Raw genomic sequence first — 22,652 nt, 5'->3', positions numbered from 1 at the left:
TGCCCTAGTAACTTCACTTTGGAATCTAGGTCTAAAGAAATGACTCCAAAGGAAATAAAAATAATTCAGAGGCCCACGGTAGCTGATTTACAGCAAGAAGAAAAAACAAACTGGTTGAAAGGCCCCAAATATAAGGAAAGGTAAATAAATGATGACTTAGGAACAAGAGAGAACACAATTCCCTCTGCAGTTAATGGTCCCCAGTAAACACAGATTGACCATACAGAAGGACAGGCCTCAGGCCCGGGCCTGAGGACACAGGGATAGACTGTGATCTGGTTCTGCCCCGATATGCTTCAGAGGATGCGAGTGGGCCCAGGCTGACAGGTGACTATTGTACAGGGAATGTGCCATAGAGGCCTGAACTGAAAGCCCTGGTCGTGAGAGGAGGGGGCCATGCACTTGGCTTAGGAGCGTTAAGCAGGTGCTGCTTGACCTTTAGTACGTGGGGTATCTCTGTCAGAGGAGGAGCAGTTCAGGTGGGACAGTGCTGAAGGTGTGGGGCACTCCCACTGTAAACACAGAGAGACGGTTACATTTAAATGCCAGATAAACAGTGAAACTTTCTCTAGTGTAAGCGTGTCTCACGCAGGCAGCTCACTTGCAGAGGCTGAGATACTGGGCAGCCAAGACCCAGTACCCGTCATTATGCACGGAAAATGGGAAGTCACCAAAGGGTGGTGGTTTTTAATTAATTGTGACAATATACATAACATTTACCATTTTAACCGTTTTAATTGTGCGGTTCAGTGGCATTAGGCACATTCACATTGCCATGCAACCCTCACTACCATCCAAATTCTTCATCTTCCCAGACTGAAACGCTAGACCCATTAAATAACTCCATTCCCACCCCACCCCACCCCCGCCCCCAGCGCCTGGCAACCACCATCATTCTACTTTCTGTCTCTATGAGTTTGACTGTTTTCGGTACCTCATATAAATGGAATCATACAGTATTTGTCCTTTTGTATCTAGCTCATTACACTTAGCATCATGTTTTCAAGGTTCACCCCTTATGTAGCATGTATCAGAATTTCACTCCTTTTGAATAATATTCCATTATATCTATATACTGCATTTTGTTTATCCATTCATCCACGGATGGATGCTTATGTTGTTTCCACCTTTTGACTATTACGAACCATGCTATAAACATGGTTGTACAAATATTTCTTCAAGACTCTGCCTTCAATTCTTTTGGGTATTACACCCAGAAGTGGAATTGTATCAGAGGGCTTTAAGCAGGGGAAAAATACCATATTTTTCTCTTAGGAAACTCATTCTGGCCGCAGTGTGAAGTCTGGAGAAGAGCCAAGAGGCGGCCAGGGCGCACGTTCAGTAGCCATGGGGATGGAGGGATGCGGAGGTGGGGATGGAGGGATGGGGAGATGGAGAAGGTGACTCCCAGGTCCTGGCTTGTGTGACTGGGTAGCTGGAGGTGATGCTAATGGCACAGGAGCACAGAAGGGGCATGGTGATGGATGAGCTGAGTTCGAGATGGCTTCTGAGTTTGAGATCCAGTTCTAGACGATAATTCTAGATTCTGGTTTGAAGTTCAGGAGAGAGGTATGGGTTGGAGAGAAAAGAGTAGCAAATCTTGAGCAACAGAGCAGACTGGGGAGCTTGAGGTCATCTAGGGAGGGCAAGCAGACTGGAAAGGGGGTCCAGGACTGAACCTAGGCATCCCAACATTTCAGGGGAAGCACAGAAAGGGGCCAGCAACGCCGAAGGCCCAAGAAGGGTGTTCTGGGCCGGCTGCCGAGGCCTGAGTCCACAGCACTGCGGATCAGGGGCTCGCCGGCTCCCTCTGGCCAAGCAGTAAATGGAGGGAGGGCATCTAGCATAAACGGGACAGAAACAGAGGGCAATTTCCCAACATTCCTTCAAAGAGCCCAACTTTGAAAGGCGTAATGGTAGCAGCTAAAAACAGAGGCCAGTCAAGACTTTTTTGGGTTAGGGTGGTTGTTTTCAACAATAAGATGAACTTAGCCTGTTTAGGACTTGTACGAGAAAGAGGCACAAGATCTTAGAGATGAAAGAATTTGATCAAAAGCCAAAGTGGAAAGCTTGGCCTTGAAAAGAGGGAAGAAGGCAGGAGTAGGGAGGTTTGGGGAGGCTGTGGGGAGAACTTAAGAATTTAAACGCCTTGACTTGCTCAGTCTATGAGGCAAGGACAAACGTAGAGACTGGTTTGTGCCATCCAAACCACCCACATGACGTTGCTCGGATATTTCCCTAGAGGCTTCCGCATCCAGTGCTGCTGAGCACCCAGGCTGGGCCAGTGTGAGGAGCTGGATCCATGGCGGGGAGGGGTGGGGCGGGGGGGGCAGCGGGCTCAGGGTCAAGGTAACAAGGGCTGGACTTGGGCTGGGCATAGGGTCCGTCCCATAGGGCTCTTAGCAGCCTCACCCCCAGATCCTCCTGGGACAGCAGGGGATGGGGCGCCCTTTGAGGCCACCGTCGCTGGTAGTCCAACCTCGGAGGAATGCATGTGAGCAACTAGACAGAACATACATAGGGGGTGGGGGCAGTGATCTACCACAGGGTACTGAGGCCAGGCTGGCAGCCCCCTCTAAAAGGGACAATGCTGTGACACAGCCCAAAGAAGGCTTAGCTTCCTGGGCCTCATATCCTCTGCTCTGCCTTTGACCTAATGAAAGAAACACAATCTCCAAGCAGACACTCTTCAATCAGGTTTATTTAGAAAAAGAAACTCCAATTTTTCCTTAAACTCCACATTCTTAGTTTTTCAGGGACAGAGAGGTTTGCAGTGATGACACCAACTCCTTATCACATGGCTACCCCTGATTCTGCAGGACTAAGACATTTCCCAGGAGTCCTGCCCCAGCAGCTGGTGAGGACAAGAATTCTTCAGGTGTGGTCCAGCTCAAGCACGTCCGGCCCACCCTGGCCAAGGGGCTTGCTTGCAGGACCTGACAAAGCCCAAAGCGTTGAACAGGTAGTCTGGGGACTCCCCGGCCTTGTAGAGTTTAACTGGCACCCACCAGGCTTGTGCCGTTTCAGGTAACCTCGCCAAGCGCTCATCCTCCCTGATACTCTCTGCTATCCCCCAGCCCCTCCCGTCCTCTTAGCCTGCACTTGCACAGCCCTGAAAACGAGCAACGGCCCAACGACCTGGGGCATGGGGGAAGTTGTGGTTGGGCAGCCTTTGAAAGCACACCTCTGACCAGCACTGAGAAAGGAAAAATAGGGGGAGGGGAGTGCGATTCCCTGAAGACAATGAGCTCATCCCCTTGGTCCCCCCCGCTCAACTCCTGGCACATGTCTCAGGCAGTGTCCTTGTGGGAGAGGACTCTAAGGAAGCTAAAGGTTCAAACTGCTATCAACCCCTGTCCCTTGTGGATCGTGAGAAAAGCTTCCTAGACCTTTACAAAGTGTAGCTGCAAAATGCTAGTGAGACAAGGACTGTTCAACCTACATGTGTTTGTTCCAGAGCTGACTAGACTCTGTGTACTTTAGTTTGTAAGAAACAGGTATGAGTGGCAAGAGGGGCCACCTAAGGTTCTGTGGAGGCTGGAGCCCACGGCACCTGGGGTCACACCCCTAAAAGCACCCTTTACCCCATGCAGCCAGCCCTCCATCAGCCTGGCATTTAACCAAACATCTCAACAGCAGAACAGAGAACTATAAAATACAGCTTCTGAGGAGTAAACGCCTATGATCTGAGACCAACCAAGGTTCCCCACCCTCCTTCAAAACCCGACTCTACTGGCTGAGTGTCCATCTTCCTCACAGACAGAGCTGCCCCCAACCCACGACTTCTCTCCTGGACCATTTGCAGAGTCTAAGAGAAAACCCAAGCCTTTTTATAGAGACAGAACCGAGCCACCAACAGGAGGCAACTCAGGAGAGAAAGCCTGAGGCCGCTAGGGCTGTTTGCGCCCATTTCTGTTGGGGCTGGCACAGAGCAGCCACGCCCCCTAGTGACAGCAAGGAGGCTCTCCCCCAGTCCCCAGCTCTGCCACCCCCTCTGGCTGGGTCAGTAAGTTCCCCTCCCCAGTCTGTGGCCCAGCTGGAAACTGGCCGGGCCACTGTGGGAGGTAGCAAGGAGACGGTGGTGGTCACTGACTAGAGCCAGGACACCGGGCGAGGCGAGCTCTATTTCCTACAGCTGAAGTGGCTGCTGTCACTGCGCACACACTCAGGACAGACTTCAGGTGCAGCAACAGCACATGCACAGATAACAAGGCCAGGGAAGGGGACCCAAGTGTCTTTTCCACAGGAAGAAGGCGCTATGTACAGGGAGAAGAGGACAGAGTCTGTCTAGGTGCCCCCCAGTTTCATCTCATTCAACCAGGAGATCAAACTGCTCAGCAGCTTCAAACTCAGCATTCATGGCCGCGGCCCATTCATCCAGCTCCGATTTCTGGGGGAAGAGAAATGGGGGGTCAGGTGAATGGGGAGCAGGCATGTTGGCTGGGTCTTTTCTACCCACACCCTGCAGGTGCTGTCTTTCTCCCAAAACAGCCAAAGCTGAGCCCCAGCCCAGCAGGTCACCCACTATGTCTGCGTGATGGCAGAGGAAAGCCCCTTGCCCCTCACTCACCAGAATCTCCGGCACCTTCTTCTTCTTTCTTTTCTCCTTCACTGGTGGGGAGATTCCAGGGAGAGTCGTGTCTGGGGTCCAGGGATTCACAGGGACCCTGGGAACCTCGGTTGACTTTGAACACAGCAAAGGCGAGACTCCAGCCAGGTCTTCTGCCCCCAGCAGCCCTTCGAAGCCAAAGCAGGATGGGCGGCCTGGGGTGGAGGTGGAGGCACAGCGAAGGGTCTCCAGCCGGCTATAGGACCGCCTGACTTTCTTAGACATTTCCAAGTCTCTGGTGTCCAGGTCTTCCCTGGAGTCTGACTCAACATTCGGGTCGCATAGCACAGGCGTGTTGTTGGGAGTGGCAGGGACACTACATGTCTTGAAGAGGTCCTCCCTAGTGGGCTCCTTGATAGGAGGGCTGTTTTCTTTCTCCAAGAAGAAAGCAAGCTGTACCAGGACAGAAGAGAGAATACTTCCCTGTTACTTAGCTGTGTTGCTACTTACTTCAGAAAGACCCAAGCAGATTTTGGGTGGAGGGAAAGATTCACAGACACTTTTAAAAGGAAAAGAGGGGATAGGCCAGGCAAGAAATCAGATCCTGAGACAGATGTGGAGAGGGGGAGAAATAAACAATTGGTCACTGCTTCTGCGGAGCCTACTGTTGCGACACGAAGACTGGCCACTACCTGCTGGCGCCGCCAGCTCTGTCTCCAAAATGTGACTGGAATCTAGCCACCTCTAACTGATGCAAGCCCCCCATTATCTGTCATTTAGACTAGTCCAATGACCTTCTAACTGCTCTTCCTACTTCCACCCTTGCCTTCTGTGGTCCATTTGTCACAACTGACAATGATTCTCCTAAAGTGTCCATCAATAAGTACCAATAAGTACTTATTGGTCACCTGTCTGCTTCAAGCACTAGAAGTACAGAAAAGAATAAATGAAAACCCTGTCTCCCTAGAGCTTCCATTCTAGTGGAAAAAAATAAATAGGGAAAAATTATGCAGTATATTAAACACAGTAAGCACTTGGGGAAAAAATAGAACAGGGTTGAGAGTACTTGGAGCGGGTTGGAACTTTAAGTAAGTGAAGGTCAATGTAGGCCTCACTGAAGTGGCATTTGAGCTCCGACCTGGAAGAGGTGTGTGTGGGGTTGTTGAGTCATCCAGAGGACAGCGTTCAAGACAGAAGGAGCGGGTGATGTACAAGTCCTGGGATGAAAGCTTCCCAGTTACAGTCAAAGAACAAGAAGGCCAGTGTGGCTGATGTGGGAGGAAGTAAGGAGGAACTGAAGATGGGGTATGAGAGGTAATGGGGGACATTGCAGGCATTTTTTAGGTCACTGTAAGAGCAGACCCAGGGAGCCCTGACAAGGCTGTGAACAGGAAAGGGTTTAATCTGACATGTGGATTAAGAGGTTCACGTAGTGGCACTTCATAATTCCACTCACACTCAGATGCATGCTTCTGGGAGGAGGCATGCACTGAGCTCAGCCCTGTGGGATGAGACCGTTATGTGATGCGGGGGGGACAGCATCGTTTTGCCATTATTTGCCGTATTTTGTCGTGTATAATGCATGCCCACATTTTGTGTGCATTATACACAGGACTGTTACATCCATTGTTATATCCATGTATAACGCACATCCTTATTTTCCCCTCCAAAATTTGGGCACAAAGGTGCACACTGTACACAGCAAAATACTTCAGGCCCCCACCACTTCGGGATCCCTGCCAAGTCTTCCTACCTGGTCTTGGGGTCCGAAACAGCCTTGTCCCAGCCCATTCTCTTCCCAGTTCCAAGAGGGAGTTTTGTACAACACACACCCAAGCTTAACTCAGTCACTCCTTTGCTTAAGACTCTCCAAAGGCTGCCCACAGAGCCAAGGACAAGAAGCCCAAGCTCCCAAGCATGGCCTCCATGCCTCATCAAGGTTTATACATCAGCACACTCCCTCCCCTGACGAGGTCTACCGAGGACACACCGAACAAAATGATGCCCCCCAAACCTCGTGATGTGTGTGTGTGTACACGTGTGCACTCCAGGTCTCTGCAAATACAGCTTCTCTTGCCTGATATACTGCTACTTGTCTGTCAAGATTAAAGACTCAATTCAGTTAAAACATTTCTTCTGTGAAATGCTCCTGAGCCACCTGGTCTGGGTCAGATGCACGCCACAGCCTAGTCCTTTCCTTTCTTCATACAGCGTATATCATACAGTGTTGTCATCACTTGTTCCCCACTTGACCGTAACCCCCTAAGCTCCTCAAAACGTTCGCATTTCTCATTCATATCTTCAGGCACACATTTTAATGAAACGTTTTGGCTTCTACTAAAACCATAAAAACATGTACACGTAACTCATCCTACCATCCCAAATAAAAACCAAGGACAAGATGGAGTAAAGAGAAAGAATAGCTGGGACACAGTTCAACTTTTAAAGGAAAATGGTCGAGGGTACCACCGCATCAAAAGCTAATTCAGTCTACGAGGAGTACACGAGGTTAGCCATGCACGCAGGCGTGAAAAGCAACTTCCTAAATTCTGCAGAACAGCTCCCTGAGCACATGAGCACTACGCCTCGTCCCAGCTCCGGAACGTCCTGAATTCCACTCAGCAAAGCAGCTGAAAACGAACTCACCCTAGGGCTCCTTCGAGGCGAGTGGACAGATGGCACCTGTGGAGACAACACTAACTGATCATATAGCCGGCCCCCAATTTTACTCCCCACCCGCCACCCCTCTCTCAGCCCTCACCTCTACAGCGTGGGCCACGATCTTCTTCAAGACGATGGGCTTTCTGACTGGAGCCGCACGGGGCGCCTGGAAAGAAAAGGGGACCATGAGTCTCTATTAGTCCACGCCTCCGGGGCAGGAACTGAGGAACCCCGGGCTCACCTTCGGAAAGATTTCAGGGAGCGTGCTGGGGAGATCGGAGCCTGATTTCCGCTGGGATCTCCGCCGAGACTGAGGAGGAGATGCGCCCTTTGGCCCTGGGGGGGGGGGGAGTTAGAAGGTAGTGAGGGGCTCCAGACCTTAAAGTCTGGAAAACAGATTCTGGAGAGAGCGACGGAAGGTTCCCAAATAGGCCCCTGGGGACGCCTTCGCGGGGCGGGGGCGGGGCCGTGAGCCGAGCCTCCTAAGCAGGTAGGGGTAGGGCCTTCCTCGCGGTACTGCGCCCTCACACGGCTCGGCCCCATGTCTCCCGAGCGCGCTCCTCTCACCGGAGACCCTGGAGGCCCCACCGGACCGCGTTCGCCTCTCGGACATATCTGGCCTTGGTCTCGACGTTCGCTGCGCCGCCGCGATCGCCACCGCCGCCGCTGGTGCTGAGGCTCGCGCCAACTCCGGAGTTTCCTGAGGCAAAACGGTTCGAACTACCCGCCAGGCCCGTGAGGAAGCGGAAGTGACGTAAGGCGGCAGGGTGAAAGCGGTCGGTTCTCCCTTTCCTTACCGGTCTCCACAATGATCATCAGCAGGGGCGGGGCCAGTGGCGCGCTGGCGTCATCAGTACGCGCCGCACCCGGAAGAGACGTGGCAGCGGAGGGATAATCGGAGAGGCCCGAGTTGGAAAGAGCTGAGCTGGAGGTCGGCGGAGCACAGTGTCTACCCCTGGGACCAGCGCTCCCGCTCGTCGGGACCGGTGCCGTGGTACATCAGTAACACCGAGAGTGGGGTCTGTGGAGAAAGTGGGGGCGGGGCTCGGGGGGTGGGACTCAGGGGGGCCCCTGGGGGCGGGGCTGGTGGTCTCGGAGAGAGGCCGGTGGAGGATCCTGGCCAGGGGCGGGATCCAGAAGGAACGCTGGGGTCTTCGGAGGCGGGATTTGTGCAGGGGGCGTGGTCCGGAGTGAGGAGGGGAGGTGGGCAGAAATTTGGAGCTGGCGCCAACGACAGTCAAGGGGAGTAAAAACGGACTGGGCTGGTGAGTTCCTAGTGGCGGCCACCGGAACCTGGCTCCCTACTAACTCTTCCCCAGGGTCGACCATGGGGCTTTGCAAGTGCCCCAAGAGGAAGGTGACCAACCTATTCTGTTTCGAACACCGGGTCAACGTCTGCGAGCACTGCCTGGTAGCCAATCACGCCAAGGTGGGGTCTTTAGGGGAGCGGCTGAACAGGGGCACTGGAAGGGCAGATAGTATTGGCTTCCTCCAAATTCATGAAGGGCCTGACAGTAGAATGGAAACTCCACGAGGGCAAGGACTTGGTTTATTTGGTTCACTGCAATATCCCCAGCTATTAAGAGTCTAGCACGCAGTGTGTGCTCAATAAATGTTTGTTGATTGAACAAACGGAAGGATAAGTCTCCTCTGTGACAAGAGATTAAAGAGGCAATTCGCCTTAGGGAGCTGGGCTGTGGAGAGCCTGCTCCATTTGTGACCTCTGTCTTCCCGCTCCAGTGCATTGTACAGTCGTACCTGCAGTGGCTCCAAGATAGCGACTACAGCTCCAATTGCCGCCTGTGCAACACACCCCTGGCTGCCCGGGAGACGACCCGCCTCGTCTGTTATGGTGAGGCCTGGGCACCTTAGGGGTATCAGGACAGGCCCAGCTTGACCCCTGGTTCTTGGCCCTCCCTAAGCAGCAGCAGGACAGTGAGACTGTCTACCCAGGGAGGCTGGAGCAGCAGTTCCTAGTCTTGCTGGGTTATTTACCGGCCATGTGAACTCAGACAAGTCATTTTCCCTTTCTAGGCCTCAGTGTCTATCCCTAAAAATTAAAGCTCCTAATTTCCTCCCTCCAAACTCAGTTGAGTGAGAGCCAGTCAAACTTATGGATGTTTGCTGGACATATCAGCCATGAACTAAAAGAATGGGGCTTTCAGGCATTTGGGATCCATTACAGATTCCAAGATTCAACAGAGAGGAAATTAGTTTCCCACAGTAAAGTCTGCTGAAAGAAGTCAGTAGACACATGTCATGACCTTGACCTGCCTCTGGTCTAAGAGTCTTAACTCCACTTGGTGAAGGAGCTAGTGCAAAAAAGTTGAGCTCTGTGTATGTGTTTTTTAGTGTGAATGTGTGGATATTTGTGCATGAATTTAGTGTGTTTTGTGCCTTCACGTAAGTGTTAGTATGTTCATTAGTACTTGCATTGTGTGTGAGCATCACTACAGATGTATTTTGGGGCTGTAGGAGAATGTGTGGGTGAGGGTGCTCAAGTGTTAGTAAACAAACGAGTGTATAGATGTGCAAGTTGGTGTGTCTGTAAGTATAGATACAAGGATGGCACTTGTGTTTGATTATGTGTACACAAGCCTGTGTATATGTGTGCTCATGAATGTGTACAAGCATATGTGTGCCTGTGTTTGTCTAGGAAACTTTTCTGAAACTGTTCTTGATTAGCTGTTAGCCCAGGAGCTTGTGGCATCTTCTTTCCACCCACACCTCTCCCCTAGTGGGCTGGGGAGCTTTGTAGCATCTGTTTTGACTTAGTGAGGTGGTGATAGTCAGCAAGGCTGAAGGTTTAGGGAACGCTGATGAAATGGACCTAGGGTGAGGATGGGCAGAAGGCCCTGGGCTTACATGTATGTGTGCATATATCCCTGCAGCGGGCTGGGGGCTGTTGCTGGGCTAGGGGTCCAGAGTGTTTTCTTCCTGATGCCTCTTCTCTGCTATTTCATGGACCCTAAGATCTCTTCCACTGGGCCTGCCTCAATGAACGTGCTGCCCAGCTACCCCGAAATACAGCGCCTGCTGGCTACCAGTGTCCCAGCTGCAATGGCCCCATCTTCCCCCCAAGCAACCTAGTTGGCCCCGTGGCCTCTGTGCTGAGAGAGAAGCTGACCACCGTCAACTGGGCCCGGGCAGGTCTGGGCCTTCCTCTGGTGAGAGTCCCTCTCTCTGTCCATCTGCCTTGGGTCCCACCTGGGCCAAATAAGCGGGTGGGGATAGCACTGGGAAGGCTGGTGACACAGGTTCCTCCCTCCAGATTGATGAGGTGGTGAGCCCGGAGCCCGAGTCCCCCAACAGCTCCGACTTCTCGGACTGGTCCAGCTTTAACGGTGAGTGGTGGCCTCCACCTGCTGTTGGGGCTCTTGCCTCCCTGCTCAGCTGACAGCTGTCTTCCTGCCACAGCCACTGGTACCCCTGAACAAGGAGAGAGAGCCAGCGCTTCTACTGCCCCAGCCTTCTACAGCCAAGTCCCCCGGCCCCCAGCTCCTCCCAGCCGTCCCGAGCAGCACACGGTGATTCACGTGGGCAGTTCCGAGCCCTTGGCTCATGGTGAGCTAGGGGGTTGACCAGGCCAGGGGAGGATGTAAAGGGGGTGGGGTGGTTCTTGTGGAGGGAGCTCAGGGCTCCAGAGTCCTGTCCAGAGGGGCCCTTCCTCACTCCGAGCACAGATAATACCTCCCCGCAATTCTGAGATATAATGTCAGGCCGAGAAGGGCAAGGATCTCCTGCTCTACCCACTCACCCTGCTGTGGGCCAGTTTCCCTGAGTCTGTGGATGCTGGTGGCTCTGCCCCTGCAGCCTCGGCCCCAAGGAAGGTGTATGACACACGCGATGATGACCGGGCACCAGGCCTCCATGGGGATTACGATGATGACAAGTACCGTCGCCGGCCTGCACTGGGCTGGCTGGCCCAGCTGCTCAGGTACACAGGGGCAGGTGGGGCAGGATGCCAGGAAGGGGGGAGAAGTGAGAGCCAGAGGCCCGAGCACAACGATTTCACGACAAAAGGGGCTTGCCCAGGTTTGGGGGCTGTGTAGAGAGGCCTCGGCTTGACAATAGAAGTCTTGGGTCTGCCCTCTTGGGCTGTTCCTCAGCTACTACAGAGGAGGCTTGGACTCGGGCCCTTTGAGGCCCCTTCCTGCTTCGGCACCACCCAGTCTTTGTGACTGTCCCCATACTTGCCACGTTCCAGTTTCCAGAACACAGTCATTGCCTCTGCTGGTTTGAACTGCACAGTCACCCTTGTAGTGGGCAGGCACAGGGACGGTCCTCCCTGTGGCACGTTGAGGAAACAAGGCTCAGGGATGGTGGCGCTGGGACCGGAAGACGAGTGTCGTGACCAGGGCTCCTCTCCAGGCCACGGGGGCCACCAGGGACCGGGGCCTGACCTGACTTTCCCCTCATCCCCCCAGGAGCCGGGATGGGTCTCGTAAGCGGCCGCTGACCCTGCTCCAGCGGGCGGGGCTGCTGCTGCTGCTGGGGCTGCTGGGCTTCCTGGCCCTCCTTGCCCTCATGTCTCGCCTGGGCCGGGCTGCAGCTGACAATGATCCCAACCTGGACCCACTCATGAACCCTCACATCCGTGTGGGACCCTCCTGAGCCCTTGCTTGTGGCTGGGCCAGCCTAGGACCCGGGGCCTGAGGAGGGGAGGTGGGGAGGTCTGAGGGCCCGTCACTGCTCCTCTCTCTCAAGCCTGAGACACTAAGATCCCAGGCCCAAAGCCAAGGCCACAAGAGTGGCTGCAGGCTGGGTCTGGGGACCCTGCAGATTAAGTATTTGTCTTGAGCTGCTTTCCCTGGGTCTCTGGCCTCCCACCCCCAACCCATGAAGGAGTTGACAGGTGGAAATAAATGGCAGACTTTATTAAAATACCCAAAGCCTCCTTTTCCTTCCCCCTTCTCAGCACAGTCCCCAGCCCTCAGTGGGTCTCCTCCCGGTACTGCATGGCCAGAAACTCCAGGGACAGGCGGTTGAAGAACATGGCTCCGTTGAGCACTGAGCAGAGGAGAGAGTCCCCGTCAGCCTTTCCTGCCCCCTCCTCGCACCTTCTCAGGCGTCCAAAGCCCCCCATTTCCCCACTCACTCAGGATGGTCAGGGCAAAGCATCGAACAAACTTGTCGTCTTTCATCTCAGCGTAGAGTGACCCCATGGCGGCCCAGCAGATGCTGATCACCTGGGAGAACTGTAGGCCCCACCCAGTGGGAGAGTGGCCCCGTGACACAGCAGCGGGGTTTCCCTCAGCCCCTGGGCCTCCCCCAACTGCCTCTTGAGGCCCTGCCCGACCTACCATCAGAACAATTGTGTAGCGGAAGCTCATGCGGTCGTAGTGGTGGGTGAAGCAGAAGTTGTGCACATCACTGGCAAAGATGCCCAGGTGTATAAAGAAGAGCATCAGCGCAGCCATGCTGAGCACCATGCCCTGTGGGAGGAAGAGCACAGCCATGCGGTCTCGCCACCGCATCCTGGGAGCAGCATAGATTCAAGTCAGGCAGGAGAGCCTGAGTGAGCTGACGATGCCCAGGAAAAGCAGCCGACCCGTCTGCTTCTAGAATGCAGTCTGGAATAGGCTGGGGATTCTAGAACCGGGACATTCAGACAAGATTGTAGAACGCAGGCTGGTTCCAGCCAATACGAGAATGTTTCATGGGTGGCCAGGGGAGCTCTGAATTGTGGGGGTATGATGGGCTAGGGTACAGATCAGCGGGGGCCTGTCATGTTGAAGGGACAGCGTCCCCATCGTCCCACCCACACACTTTGCACTCTTGTGCGTGTCTTATCACTGAGTCCTCGATCATTTCCACTGAGGAGTTAGTGTGAACACTCTACAGATGAAGAACTAAAGAACTGGGCTCAGGAAAAGCAGGGGGCACGTCCCAGGTCCACAGGTCCCAGGTCCACGGCAAGGATTAGCCAGATAAGAGATTAAGACTCAGATGTATAGCCGGAGGGCGTTCCCAGGTGAGGGGAGGCCTGTGCCCACAAGCTCCAGTGTTTGCTTCAACACCTCATGGAGAAGAGCTAAGGGAACGGAAGGGACAACAGATTCCCCATAGCTGACCTAGGACCTTCCCCGTGTGGCCCTGAGAGCAGCCGGCTTTGACACTGACCAGCTTCCCCTCTGCCACCTTCCAGCACTCAGAGCATTTTCACACCCATCATCTCTGTCATTCCTACAGTCCCATGACAGAGCTGGGGCTGGTGGCATAAATCCTACCTTACACATGGATCCGAAGTACAGAGAGGGATGGTCAACTCAAGCTTTCACAGCCAGTGAGCGAGGGGATCAGTACTGAGACTAAGACCCAGCTCCACTATCCAACTCTTGTGTAGTTAGAAGCCAAGGAGAAAACATTTCTTCCCTACATATAAGCTGTTAAAACTCCAAGACTGTCTACAAAATAAGCCAGAGAAATGGCTAGAGATGGTGTGGAAGGGCATGCAAGTTCCCAGCAATTGAAGTAGAAGAACAGGGAGGACTTGATGTTGAACTTGGCCACTTGCATTGCCTCCTGCCTGAGTGTTTGCCCCGGAAGTTAGGTCCCAGGTCAGTCCAAGGCCCGAAGTCTGCCTCGAAGCTGTAGGGTTAGAGCCCGACCTCACCATCCATGTTTGCGGCCCAGTGTCATTAATCACAACAGCCCCTCAGACCCCTATCCTAACCCACTAAAGGGGTGGATGTCCCAATGTCCAGCCACGGTCCCACTGTGGAAACAATTGTTTGTACTTTGGTCCTCATTTGAATACAAGTAAACATTTATAAATTAGGGCTTCTAGTTCAATACCATTTTTAGTGGGCATCTTTGGGGTCCTTTCTTAATGTAACTTCATAAGCCTCCATGCTCATAATGATGTAACTTCATACACCTACATGCTCATACATATGCATAGCTTAAAAAATTTTTTTTAAACATGGGGCGTGCCCTCCCTCCTGGGAGCACACAACCCTTTTTCCTTTCCCTTCTTTTTCCCCCACAGGCGTGCATCTCCTAAACTCTAAGAGTCCCCATGAGACTTGTAACCAGAGGATCAATGGGCAGTGGCAGTTCATCCCCAGCTAATCCCCTGAACCTGTCTCTAAGGTCCGCTTTTCCCCGACTCCAGTGAGCTGACAGCCACCCTGCCTGGGCTCACTTCTTTCCCATGACATTTCTAAAGAGCCAAAGCAGCCCCGCCTCTCTCCTGTCCTAAGCCCTTTCTTGTTTCACTGCCCCCAGCTGTAGTAAATGTACTCTCAAAATTTAAAAAGAAAAAAAATCACACACAATTGTCAAGGTGAGATTTTCAAAAAGTTAAAATCATGATGTCTAGATACTGAAAGAACATGTAACTGAAGTGTATGGACTCATCAGTGGAATCACAGGGGGAATCTCCGTTAGTAAGGTGGTAATACATCTAGAGCTGGATATTGATAGGCTGATAGGCACGTAAAGAAGAATGTTAGAATATGATTACTAGATTAGATACAAAACTGATGTCCTACAGGGCAATACAATTTTTAATTAAAATAATTTTTAGGTTATTTTTTCTACTGGATATGTTTCGCATCTCTTCTGGAAAATATCTACTTGTAATTTCATAGTCTGAACCCTTACTAGCAAAGAGCAAAATCAAACAAATGTACATTCCTGTGGGTAGTTAAATAATCCTTTGATGAGCTTGTGAAATAATGACCCAGCCCTGAGTGGTGTGGCTCAGTTGGTTGGGCATCGTTCTACATAAGCAAAAGTTTGCTGGTTCAATTCCTGGTCAGGGCGCATGCCTGGGTTGCGGGTTTGGTCCCAGGTCAGGGAATGTACAAAAGACAACCAATCAATGTTTCTCACATCGATGTTTCTCTCCCTCTCTTTCTCCCTTCCCTTCTCTCTAACAATAAATAAAATCTTTAAAAAAGAAAAAGAAATAATGGCCCAGTGTGACACTCAAAGGACATACTACACTCTTGGTCTTATTTCCAAATTTTGGATGATTTTCCTTAGTATTCTCCATCCCTTTAAAAAGTTTATATGCTTCTTGGAGCAGATCTAAATTTTTATGCTCTTCTTCATCTTCTCAAGGTTATAGCTTCATAGGCAGAAACCTTCATATGTATTTTTTAACAGCCTCTGAACATCCCATAGATTCAGAGATCAGCACACTTTCCCTGTGAAGGACCAGGTAGTTAATGTTTTAGGCCTTTCCAGCCATATGGTCTCTGTAGCAACTACTCAGCTCCACCGTTGTAGAGAGAAAGCAGATGGGCATGGTTGTGTTCGAATAAAACTATTTATAGACACTGAAGTAATTTCATATGATTTTATGAACATAATTTAAAATGAAGATATAATTGGCATGTAACATTAGTTTCCGGTATACATGATTCAATATTGGATATATTTGCCACAATAAGTAGTTAACATCTGTCACCATATATAGTTACAATATTTTTTTCTTGTGATGAGAACTTTTAAGACCTATCCTATGATTATATGGATTTCACATAATTTTCACACATCATGAAATATTTCTTCAACCATTTAAAAATTTTTAAAAAGTCGTATTACATAGGCCATGTGAAAACAGGTGGTTAGATGTGTTTGACTCACAGGACCCCTACCAAAGAATAATTAAACAAGATTGTTTCCATTCTACCACCATCCCCCGCACCCACCCCACCAGCCCATCATACGTAATGTTTCCAGGGCCACGCTGATAAAAGTCCTTTGTTCCATTCACTGTCTCAATTTGAACTCCAAGTCATTCCCTGTCCTCTTGAGCTTTTCATCTTGGTGAACAGTTGCACCTTTGTCCAAATGAGAAACCTGAGAATTATCCTCAAATCTTCACTCAACCCTTCACTCAACACATCCTATCAGTCACTTGAGATCTGCCAAATCTGTTCTTTAAACGCGGTATATTTAAGTGCGCTAGAGCCCCTTGGAGACTTTTTTCTTTTTTTCTTTTTTTTTTTAAACAAAGAAGCTAGGTCTAGCCCTGGCTGGTGTGCCTCAAGTGGATTGATCGCCAGCCTGCGACCTGAAATATCTCCGCTCCATTCCCAGTCAGGGCACATTCCTGGGTCACAGGTTTGACCCTCGGTCGAAGCGCGTCGAGAGGCAACTCCCTCTTTCTCCCTCTCTTAAAAAAAAAAAAAAAAAATTGAATAAAATCTTTATTAAAGAAGCAGCAGCGGCTAGATCTGGGTGATGCCGAATCTTAAAACGTACCACAAATAATTCTGAAGCACGTCAGAAAACCAGGCCTCCAGAGACTGCACTAGAGACACCGTGCGACTTACTATATGTGCATTCAATCCTCGCAGCTCCCCTGCGAAGTATGTACCCCAATTTTAGGAATTGAGGTGGCAACTGAGCCGCTGTCCAGGTAACAAGGCACACGGTCTCCGGCTTTACAGCCGGCGTTCCGTATACTGCATCTAAGGACATATTTTGCGGGCTCTAGCCTGCAGGGAGTGGGGAAGTGGGGTTGGGAGCCACTACCCGCCCTCTCTTTGAGAGGGCAGCAACCCGATCAATTCCACAAAAATCCTTCCTTCTGAGAGGCTGGGGAGAACAAAGGATTCTCTCGGAACCTCTTCGCTCGGGGACAGAAAGAGGCGGGGGAACTCTAGTCTCGAAGGACTCGGGGAGGTGGGGGTTGATTTGCCTGAAGGACTGCCTCGTTTCAACAACAACTTTATGGTTCCCGGAAGTGCCTCCTCCCTGTCCCCTTCCCCGCCTCGCACCGGTGGGCTGCGGTTGGAGCGATGGCGGCAGCAGCCACTGGGCCTGGCCCAGGGTCCGGACCTGGGGACTCCCCGGAGGGGCCGGACACGGAGGCTCCGGAGCGTCGGAGGAAGGCGCACGGAATGCTGAAGCTTTACTACGGCCTCTCGGAGGGGGAGACAGCAGGGCGCACTGCAGGATCGGACCCCCTGGACCCGACTGATCTTAACGGGGCGCACTTCGACCCGGAAGTGTATCTGGACAAGGTATGTTTATGTGGGGGGAACCGGACCCCCGATATATCGCACCCCCAGATCATGCCTCTGACTCGGTTGCGGGGGGTGTCGGAAGCAGGGATTCATAAGAAGAAGATGGCCTTCGGTCGGTACGACCCTCGGCCAGGCAGTTGGGACAAAGCTGGGGTCTATGGGGGAGTGGACAGACTTGGACTGGCCTGAGGTGGTGCGGGGTCTCCTGATACTCTAATAGTCCCAGGTTAGGGGGCGTGGTCCAAGCGCTAACAGGTACTGGACCCGGCCTTGGCTTAGTCGGATTTCAAATATTCATAAACCCCAAATGTGGTTCTTCAAAGGTAGTAACTCCTGAGCTATGCTGGTTTTAGACTCCATTTTGGGATTCCTGGCAGGAGTGGAAAAAGGTTTTCTTGCACTGAAAGCCTTCCAATTAGGGGCAAAGCTTGGGAACATGAGTACCCTCTCACCTGAACACTAAACATCCAATTTCCTCCAGCTGCGTAGAGAATGCCCCCTGGCTCAGCTGATGGACAGTGAGACGGACATGGTGCGGCAGATCCGAGCTCTAGACAGCGATATGCAGACCTTGGTCTATGAGAACTACAATAAGTTCATCTCAGCCACAGGTGATTCCCACTGGGACACAGCCATCACAGTCCCACCTTCCCCAGTTCCTTCCCCTGCCTAAGGTTTAGTTTCTTCCATTAGTGGTAGCTTTCATCTCTGGTCCAGGTCTGTCTTGAGGATGGTCTTGCTCCTTCCTTCCTTCCTTCCTTCCTTCCTTTCCTTCCTTCCTTCCTTCCTTCCTTCCTTCCTTCCTTCCTTCCTTCCTTCCTTCCTTCCTTCCTTCCTTCCTTCCTTCCTTCCTTTCTTCCTTCCTAGAAGCAGGGTTCTTGAAAGGAGGAGGAGTGGAACCTGCCTGGAAGCGTTAAAGGGCCAGGCCCTGAGGAACCTGGATGTGAAAGGGAGAATAGCCTCCTTGGGCAGGTTTCTGTTGGAAGGAAAGGGAAAGGACCCTTTAGAAAAGATTGACCATTTTCTAGAAGGCTGAATGAAAAGGTCTGGGAAGTCTGGGAAGGAGAGAAAGGTGAACAAGTATTTATTGTCTCCCCAGTGCCAGGCATTGTACTGGGCATGGAGGATCCCCCTGGGAATAAGCAGACAGGTCCCTGCCAAGTGCCTGTGTCCTCCTTCGGGTCTGGGCACCCTCTGAGGGCAGGGACTACGGCTCCATGAGCTGCTTTCCCACCGCGCCAGAACTAGGATGCACACAAAGGGTACTCAGAAATCACCTGCTGCACTGACATAATGATGCCCCTTCTCATTTACTGGGACCAAGCACCGCGGCAGCCTGCATCACCTAAATGTCAATGCCACGCTCCAGCAGTGGGCTCGGGTGCGCTTGAGGGCGCTGGTGTGTGAGAGCACATGGACTGTGTTCTCAAGCTGAGTGCTGTGCCTGTTACTGCCTCCCCGCCCTCCCATCTCCTTTTCTGTCTTGCACCCTTGCCCTCCTAGACACCATCAGGAAGATGAAGAATGATTTCCGGAAGATGGAGGACGAGATGGACCGGCTGGCCACCAACATGGCCGTGATCACAGACTTTAGCGCGCGAATCAGCGCCACACTGCAGGACCGCCATGAGCGCATTACCAAGCTGGCAGGTGGGCCCTGCCCCAGAGAAGGTGCTAAAGTGGGCCACTCTAAGGGCTTTGGGGCTAACATCACTTGCCCTCATCCCCAGGGGTCCACGCTTTGCTGCGGAAGCTGCAGTTCCTCTTCGAGCTGCCCTCACGCCTCACCAAGTGCGTGGAGCTAGGCGCCTACGGGCAGGCGGTGCGCTACCAGGGCCGCGCACGGGCCGTGCTGCAGCAGTACCAGCACCTGCCCTCGTTCCGTGCCATCCAGGATGATTGCCAGGTCATCACAGCTCGTCTGGCCCAGCAGCTACGACAGCGCTTCAGGTGTGGCCCCTGGGCCCTCATCCTGCCCCTGCCCAGCACGTTCCCGGCTCCCCCAGCCTCACCCCGGATTCTGTCTTCCTGCACTTCCCCACCATCTTCCTCCTGGCAGGGAGGGCGGCTCTGGCGCTCCTGAGCAGGCCGAGTGCGTGGAGCTGCTGCTGGCCCTGGGTGAGCCTGCGGAGGAGCTGTGTGAGGAGTTCCTGGCACACGCCCGAGGGCGGCTGGAGGAAGAGCTGAGAAACCTGGAGGCGGAGCTGGGGCCCTCCCCTCCGGCCCCAGATGTGTTGGAATTCACTGACCACGGAGGCAGCGGCTTCGTTGGTGGCCTCTGCCAGGTGGCCGTAGCCTATCAGGAACTGTTTGCAGCCCAGGGCCCAGCAGGTGCCGAGAAGCTGGCAGCCTTTGCCCGGGAGCTGGGCGGCCGCTACTTTGCCCTGGTAGAGAGGCGGCTGGCGCAGGAGCAGGGTGGCGGTGACAACTCACTGCTGGTGCGGGCACTGGATCGCTTCCACCGGCGTCTACAGGCACCTGGGGCCCTGCTGGCCACTGCTGGGCTGGCTGAGGCTGCCACAGAGATCGTGGAGCGAGTGGCCCGCGAGCGCCTGGGCCACCACTTGCAGGGCCTGCGGGCAGCCTTCCTGGACTGCCTGACCGACGTGCGGCAGGCACTGGCCGCACCTCGCCTGGCTGGGAAGGAAGGCCCTGGCCTGGCCGAGTTGCTGGCCAATGTGGCCAGCTCCGTCCTGAGCCACATCAAGGCCTCACTGGCTGCTGTACACCTCTTCACCGCCAAAGAGGTGTCTTTCTCCAACAAGCCCTACTTCCGGGTAGGCCTGCCCCTCAATGTTGGTTTTTTTTTTTTCCTTTTCTTTTTTTCTGGGCATTATTTTATTCATTCTGCAGCTTGGCAGCGACCAGGGCACACAGTTGTTTCCCCCAAACACTCTGGATGTGGTTTCAGGCTGTCATGAGGAAGACTGGCACAGCCTGAAGGAGTGGGGAGGGCTCCGAGGGCAGCTGTGGGCAGGGTCCCCCGTGCTGGTCCCTTCTCTAAACAGGGTTGCTGCTCTGGGGTACTGGACTGCAGGAGGGAGCTGTCCCTTGGAGAGGGGCCAGGGCATTTAGGGTTCGAGCAGAGTGTCACTAGCAGCCCCTGCCAGGAACAAGGAACCTGTGTATATCTGGGCCCTTCCTCCGCACAGGGCGAGTTCTGCAGCCAGGGTGTCCGTGAGGGCCTCATCGTGGGTTTCATCAGGTCCATGTGTCAGACGGCTCAGAGTTTCTGTGACAGCCCTGGGGAGAAGGGCGGTGCCACGCCACCTGCCCTGCTCCTGCTCCTCTCCCGCCTCTGCCTGGACTATGAGACAGCCACCATCTCCTACATTCTCACTCTCACTGATGAACAGTTTCTGGTGCAGGTGAACTGCCAGCTCATAGCAGGGTAGGGGGTGGGGGTGCTGGGAATGCAGGAGGCTAGGCAGCGCCCTCATGGTCAGACCCAGGCCAGCTGCCTGTGCCCCACTCAGCCTCCCCCTTGCCCAGCCTGTGCCCCTGAGCTTCCCCCAGTACCCACTGCCTGTCTGTCCTCTGCATCCCTGGCTTAGGACCAGTCTCCAGTGACGCCCGTGAGCACGCTGTGTGCAGAGGCCAGGGAGACAGCACGGCGGCTGTTGACCCACTACGTGAAGGTGCAGGGCCTGGTCATATCCCAGATGCTGCGCAAAAGTGTGGAGACACGGGACTGGCTCAGTACCCTGGAGCCCCGGAACGTCCGTGCGGTCATGAAGCGGGTGGTGGAGGACACGACGGCTATCGATGTGCAGGTGCCGGCCAGGGAGCCCTGCTGCCCACGGGGGCTGGGGAGGCAGCCTCTGAGGGCCAAGCCTGCAGGGCCCAGGCTGTGCCCGCACCCGTGGCCTCGTTCCTCCTCAGCCAGACTGTGGCATCTTTGCCCCCATTTCACTTATGAGAATGGAGGCCCAGGGTCACCCAGAAAACCAGGGCCTCAGTATCAACTGTTCATGTCCCACCTTTGCCCCACTCCACTAGTTCTGTGGAGTGACCAGGGGCTCACCAGGTAAACCAAACCTGTGACTCCTGTAGCAAATGAGCGTGTAACGGGGCATCCTTGGCCCTTGCCCAGAGCACGTGGCAGGCTGGGGGTCCCCTGTGCTCTGGTCTCCTTGCAGTGTCTCCTTCCATCTTCAGGTGGGGCTCCTGTACGAAGAGGGTGTTCGCAAGGCCCAGAGCAGCGACTCCAGCAAAAGGACCTTCTCAGTGTACAGCAGCTCTAGGCAGCAGGGCCGCTATGCTCCCAGCTATACACCCAGGTCTGCCGGCCAGGTGGTCCCTGGGGGAACGGACAAAAGAGAACAGGGGTGCAGGGTGGGCTCTGAATGCTTGTCTCCCCCCCCCCCCCCCATCCAGTGCCCCGATGGACACCAACCTCTTGAGCAACATCCAGAAGCTGTTCTCTGAACGTATTGACGTGTTCAGCCCTGTTGAGTTCAACAAGGTCCGAAGTCCCCGGTGACCCCCCTGCCTTAGGCCTGGGGGAGGTTGGCCAAAGCAGCTCCTCACTGGTGCAGGCAGCCCTAGAGCTCTGCTTCCCCTCCGCCCAGTCCCTATCTGTGAAGGGTACTTCTAGGAGTGAGTGGTTGACCAGAGCCCCACCATTACCATCCCATGGCCCTCTGCCCTGACCTTGGTGTGCTCCCAGCCTGGGTCTGGGTGCCTGTGCCTCTTTGGCCCTTGTACCAGTGCCCGCAGTAGTCCTGGGTGCTTCTCAGGGATTTCTGCTCACACCATGGCGTCTGCCCCAGCCCAGTGCACGTTCAGGAGCCTGGTGTTCTCCCTCTAACTCAGTAAGCCCCTCCCCTGTCAGTGCTGACCTGCATCCCTGCCTATGATTGCTGGGAATCTTTGTTCGCTTCCCTCCAGATGATGGGGCAAAAAATTGTATCCCTCCCTGCTTGGGGCCTTCCACACCATCACAGCTACGGCATCTTACTGTCTCCCTGGCCGCTGCTATTGTGGAGCTGCATCCCTACGTCCTTTCCTACAGGTGTCAGTGCTGACCGGCATCATCAAGATCAGCCTGAAGACGCTGCTGGAGTGCGTGCGGCTGCGCACCTTTGGGCGCTTTGGGCTGCAGCAGGTGCAGGTGGACTGCCACTTCCTGCAGCTCTACCTGTGGCGCTTCGTGGCCGACGAGGAGCTTGTACACCTGCTGCTGGATGAAGTGGTGGCTTCAGCTGCCCTACGCTGCCCAGACCCAGTGCCCATGGAACCCAGTGTCGTAGAGGTCATCTGCGAACGCGGCTAGGCCCAGCCGTTGTCGTGTCATGCACGGGCTTGCCGGGCCACCCCAATCCACACATCCCCTGGCCTTTGGCCCGCGTGGCCCTTCCCCTCCTAACCTTTCCCTTCCAGCCTCAAGACCTTCCTAATAAAGACGCGGTGTCTTCTCGCTCCAGCTTCCCCTGGTGGGCGGGACTTGCAGGGGG

At 53.7% G+C, this 22,652-nt stretch overlaps 4 protein-coding genes across 6 annotated transcripts; 2 read left to right on the top strand and 2 right to left on the bottom strand.

Moving 5' to 3' along the window:
- Positions 1 to 4,309: 4,309 nt before the first annotated feature.
- CDCA5 (cell division cycle associated 5) lies at positions 4,310 to 7,893 on the bottom strand. Its single transcript, XM_054570619.1, has 6 exons — positions 7,778 to 7,893; positions 7,452 to 7,546; positions 7,311 to 7,376; positions 7,196 to 7,231; positions 4,571 to 5,002; positions 4,310 to 4,390 (listed from the first exon to the last, which is right to left on the bottom strand). Exons 1-6 carry the CDS (start codon positions 7,821 to 7,823, stop codon positions 4,310 to 4,312), a joined length of 756 nt encoding a protein of 251 aa, XP_054426594.1. The 5' UTR covers positions 7,824 to 7,893.
- Positions 7,894 to 8,069: 176 nt separating this feature from the next.
- Positions 8,070 to 14,474, top strand: ZFPL1 (zinc finger protein like 1). Of its 3 annotated transcripts, none has more exons than XM_054570617.1 (8): positions 8,070 to 8,229; positions 8,530 to 8,639; positions 8,951 to 9,062; positions 10,184 to 10,377; positions 10,482 to 10,554; positions 10,628 to 10,774; positions 11,024 to 11,147; positions 14,202 to 14,474. In XM_054570617.1, the coding sequence occupies exons 2-8, from the start codon at positions 8,538 to 8,540 to the stop codon at positions 14,221 to 14,223; spliced, it is 774 nt and encodes a 257-aa protein (XP_054426592.1). In that variant the 5' UTR covers positions 8,070 to 8,229; positions 8,530 to 8,537; the 3' UTR covers positions 14,224 to 14,474. The 3 variants fall into 3 exon arrangements, with proteins under 3 accessions (XP_054426592.1, XP_054426591.1, XP_054426590.1); XM_054570616.1 differs by lacking the exon at positions 14,202 to 14,474 and adding an exon at positions 11,638 to 12,314 and having other exon boundaries at positions 8,070 to 8,204; XM_054570615.1 differs by lacking the exon at positions 14,202 to 14,474 and adding an exon at positions 11,638 to 12,314.
- On the bottom strand, positions 12,144 to 12,687 carry TMEM262 (transmembrane protein 262). Its single transcript, XM_054570618.1, has 3 exons — positions 12,514 to 12,687; positions 12,309 to 12,408; positions 12,144 to 12,220 (listed from the first exon to the last, which is right to left on the bottom strand). Exons 1-3 carry the CDS (start codon positions 12,685 to 12,687, stop codon positions 12,144 to 12,146), a joined length of 351 nt encoding a protein of 116 aa, XP_054426593.1.
- A 2,300-nt stretch (positions 14,475 to 16,774) lies between the features above and the next one.
- Positions 16,775 to 22,600, top strand: VPS51 (VPS51 subunit of GARP complex). Its single transcript, XM_054570905.1, has 10 exons — positions 16,775 to 17,193; positions 17,678 to 17,807; positions 18,700 to 18,846; positions 18,927 to 19,146; positions 19,256 to 19,973; positions 20,349 to 20,564; positions 20,751 to 20,969; positions 21,355 to 21,476; positions 21,574 to 21,661; positions 22,211 to 22,600. The coding sequence occupies exons 1-10, from the start codon at positions 16,969 to 16,971 to the stop codon at positions 22,469 to 22,471; spliced, it is 2,346 nt and encodes a 781-aa protein (XP_054426880.1). The 5' UTR covers positions 16,775 to 16,968; the 3' UTR covers positions 22,472 to 22,600.
- Positions 22,601 to 22,652: the final 52 nt, after the last annotated feature.

The sequence above is a fragment of the Pteronotus mesoamericanus genome, unplaced genomic scaffold (assembly GCF_021234165.1).
Source record: "Pteronotus mesoamericanus isolate MK-2021 breed Mesoamerican mustached bat unplaced genomic scaffold, CSHL_Meso_final contig_214, whole genome shotgun sequence".
NCBI classification, from domain to species: domain Eukaryota; kingdom Metazoa; phylum Chordata; class Mammalia; order Chiroptera; family Mormoopidae; genus Pteronotus; species Pteronotus mesoamericanus.
This window is presented reverse-complemented; position numbering and strand designations above follow the sequence as displayed.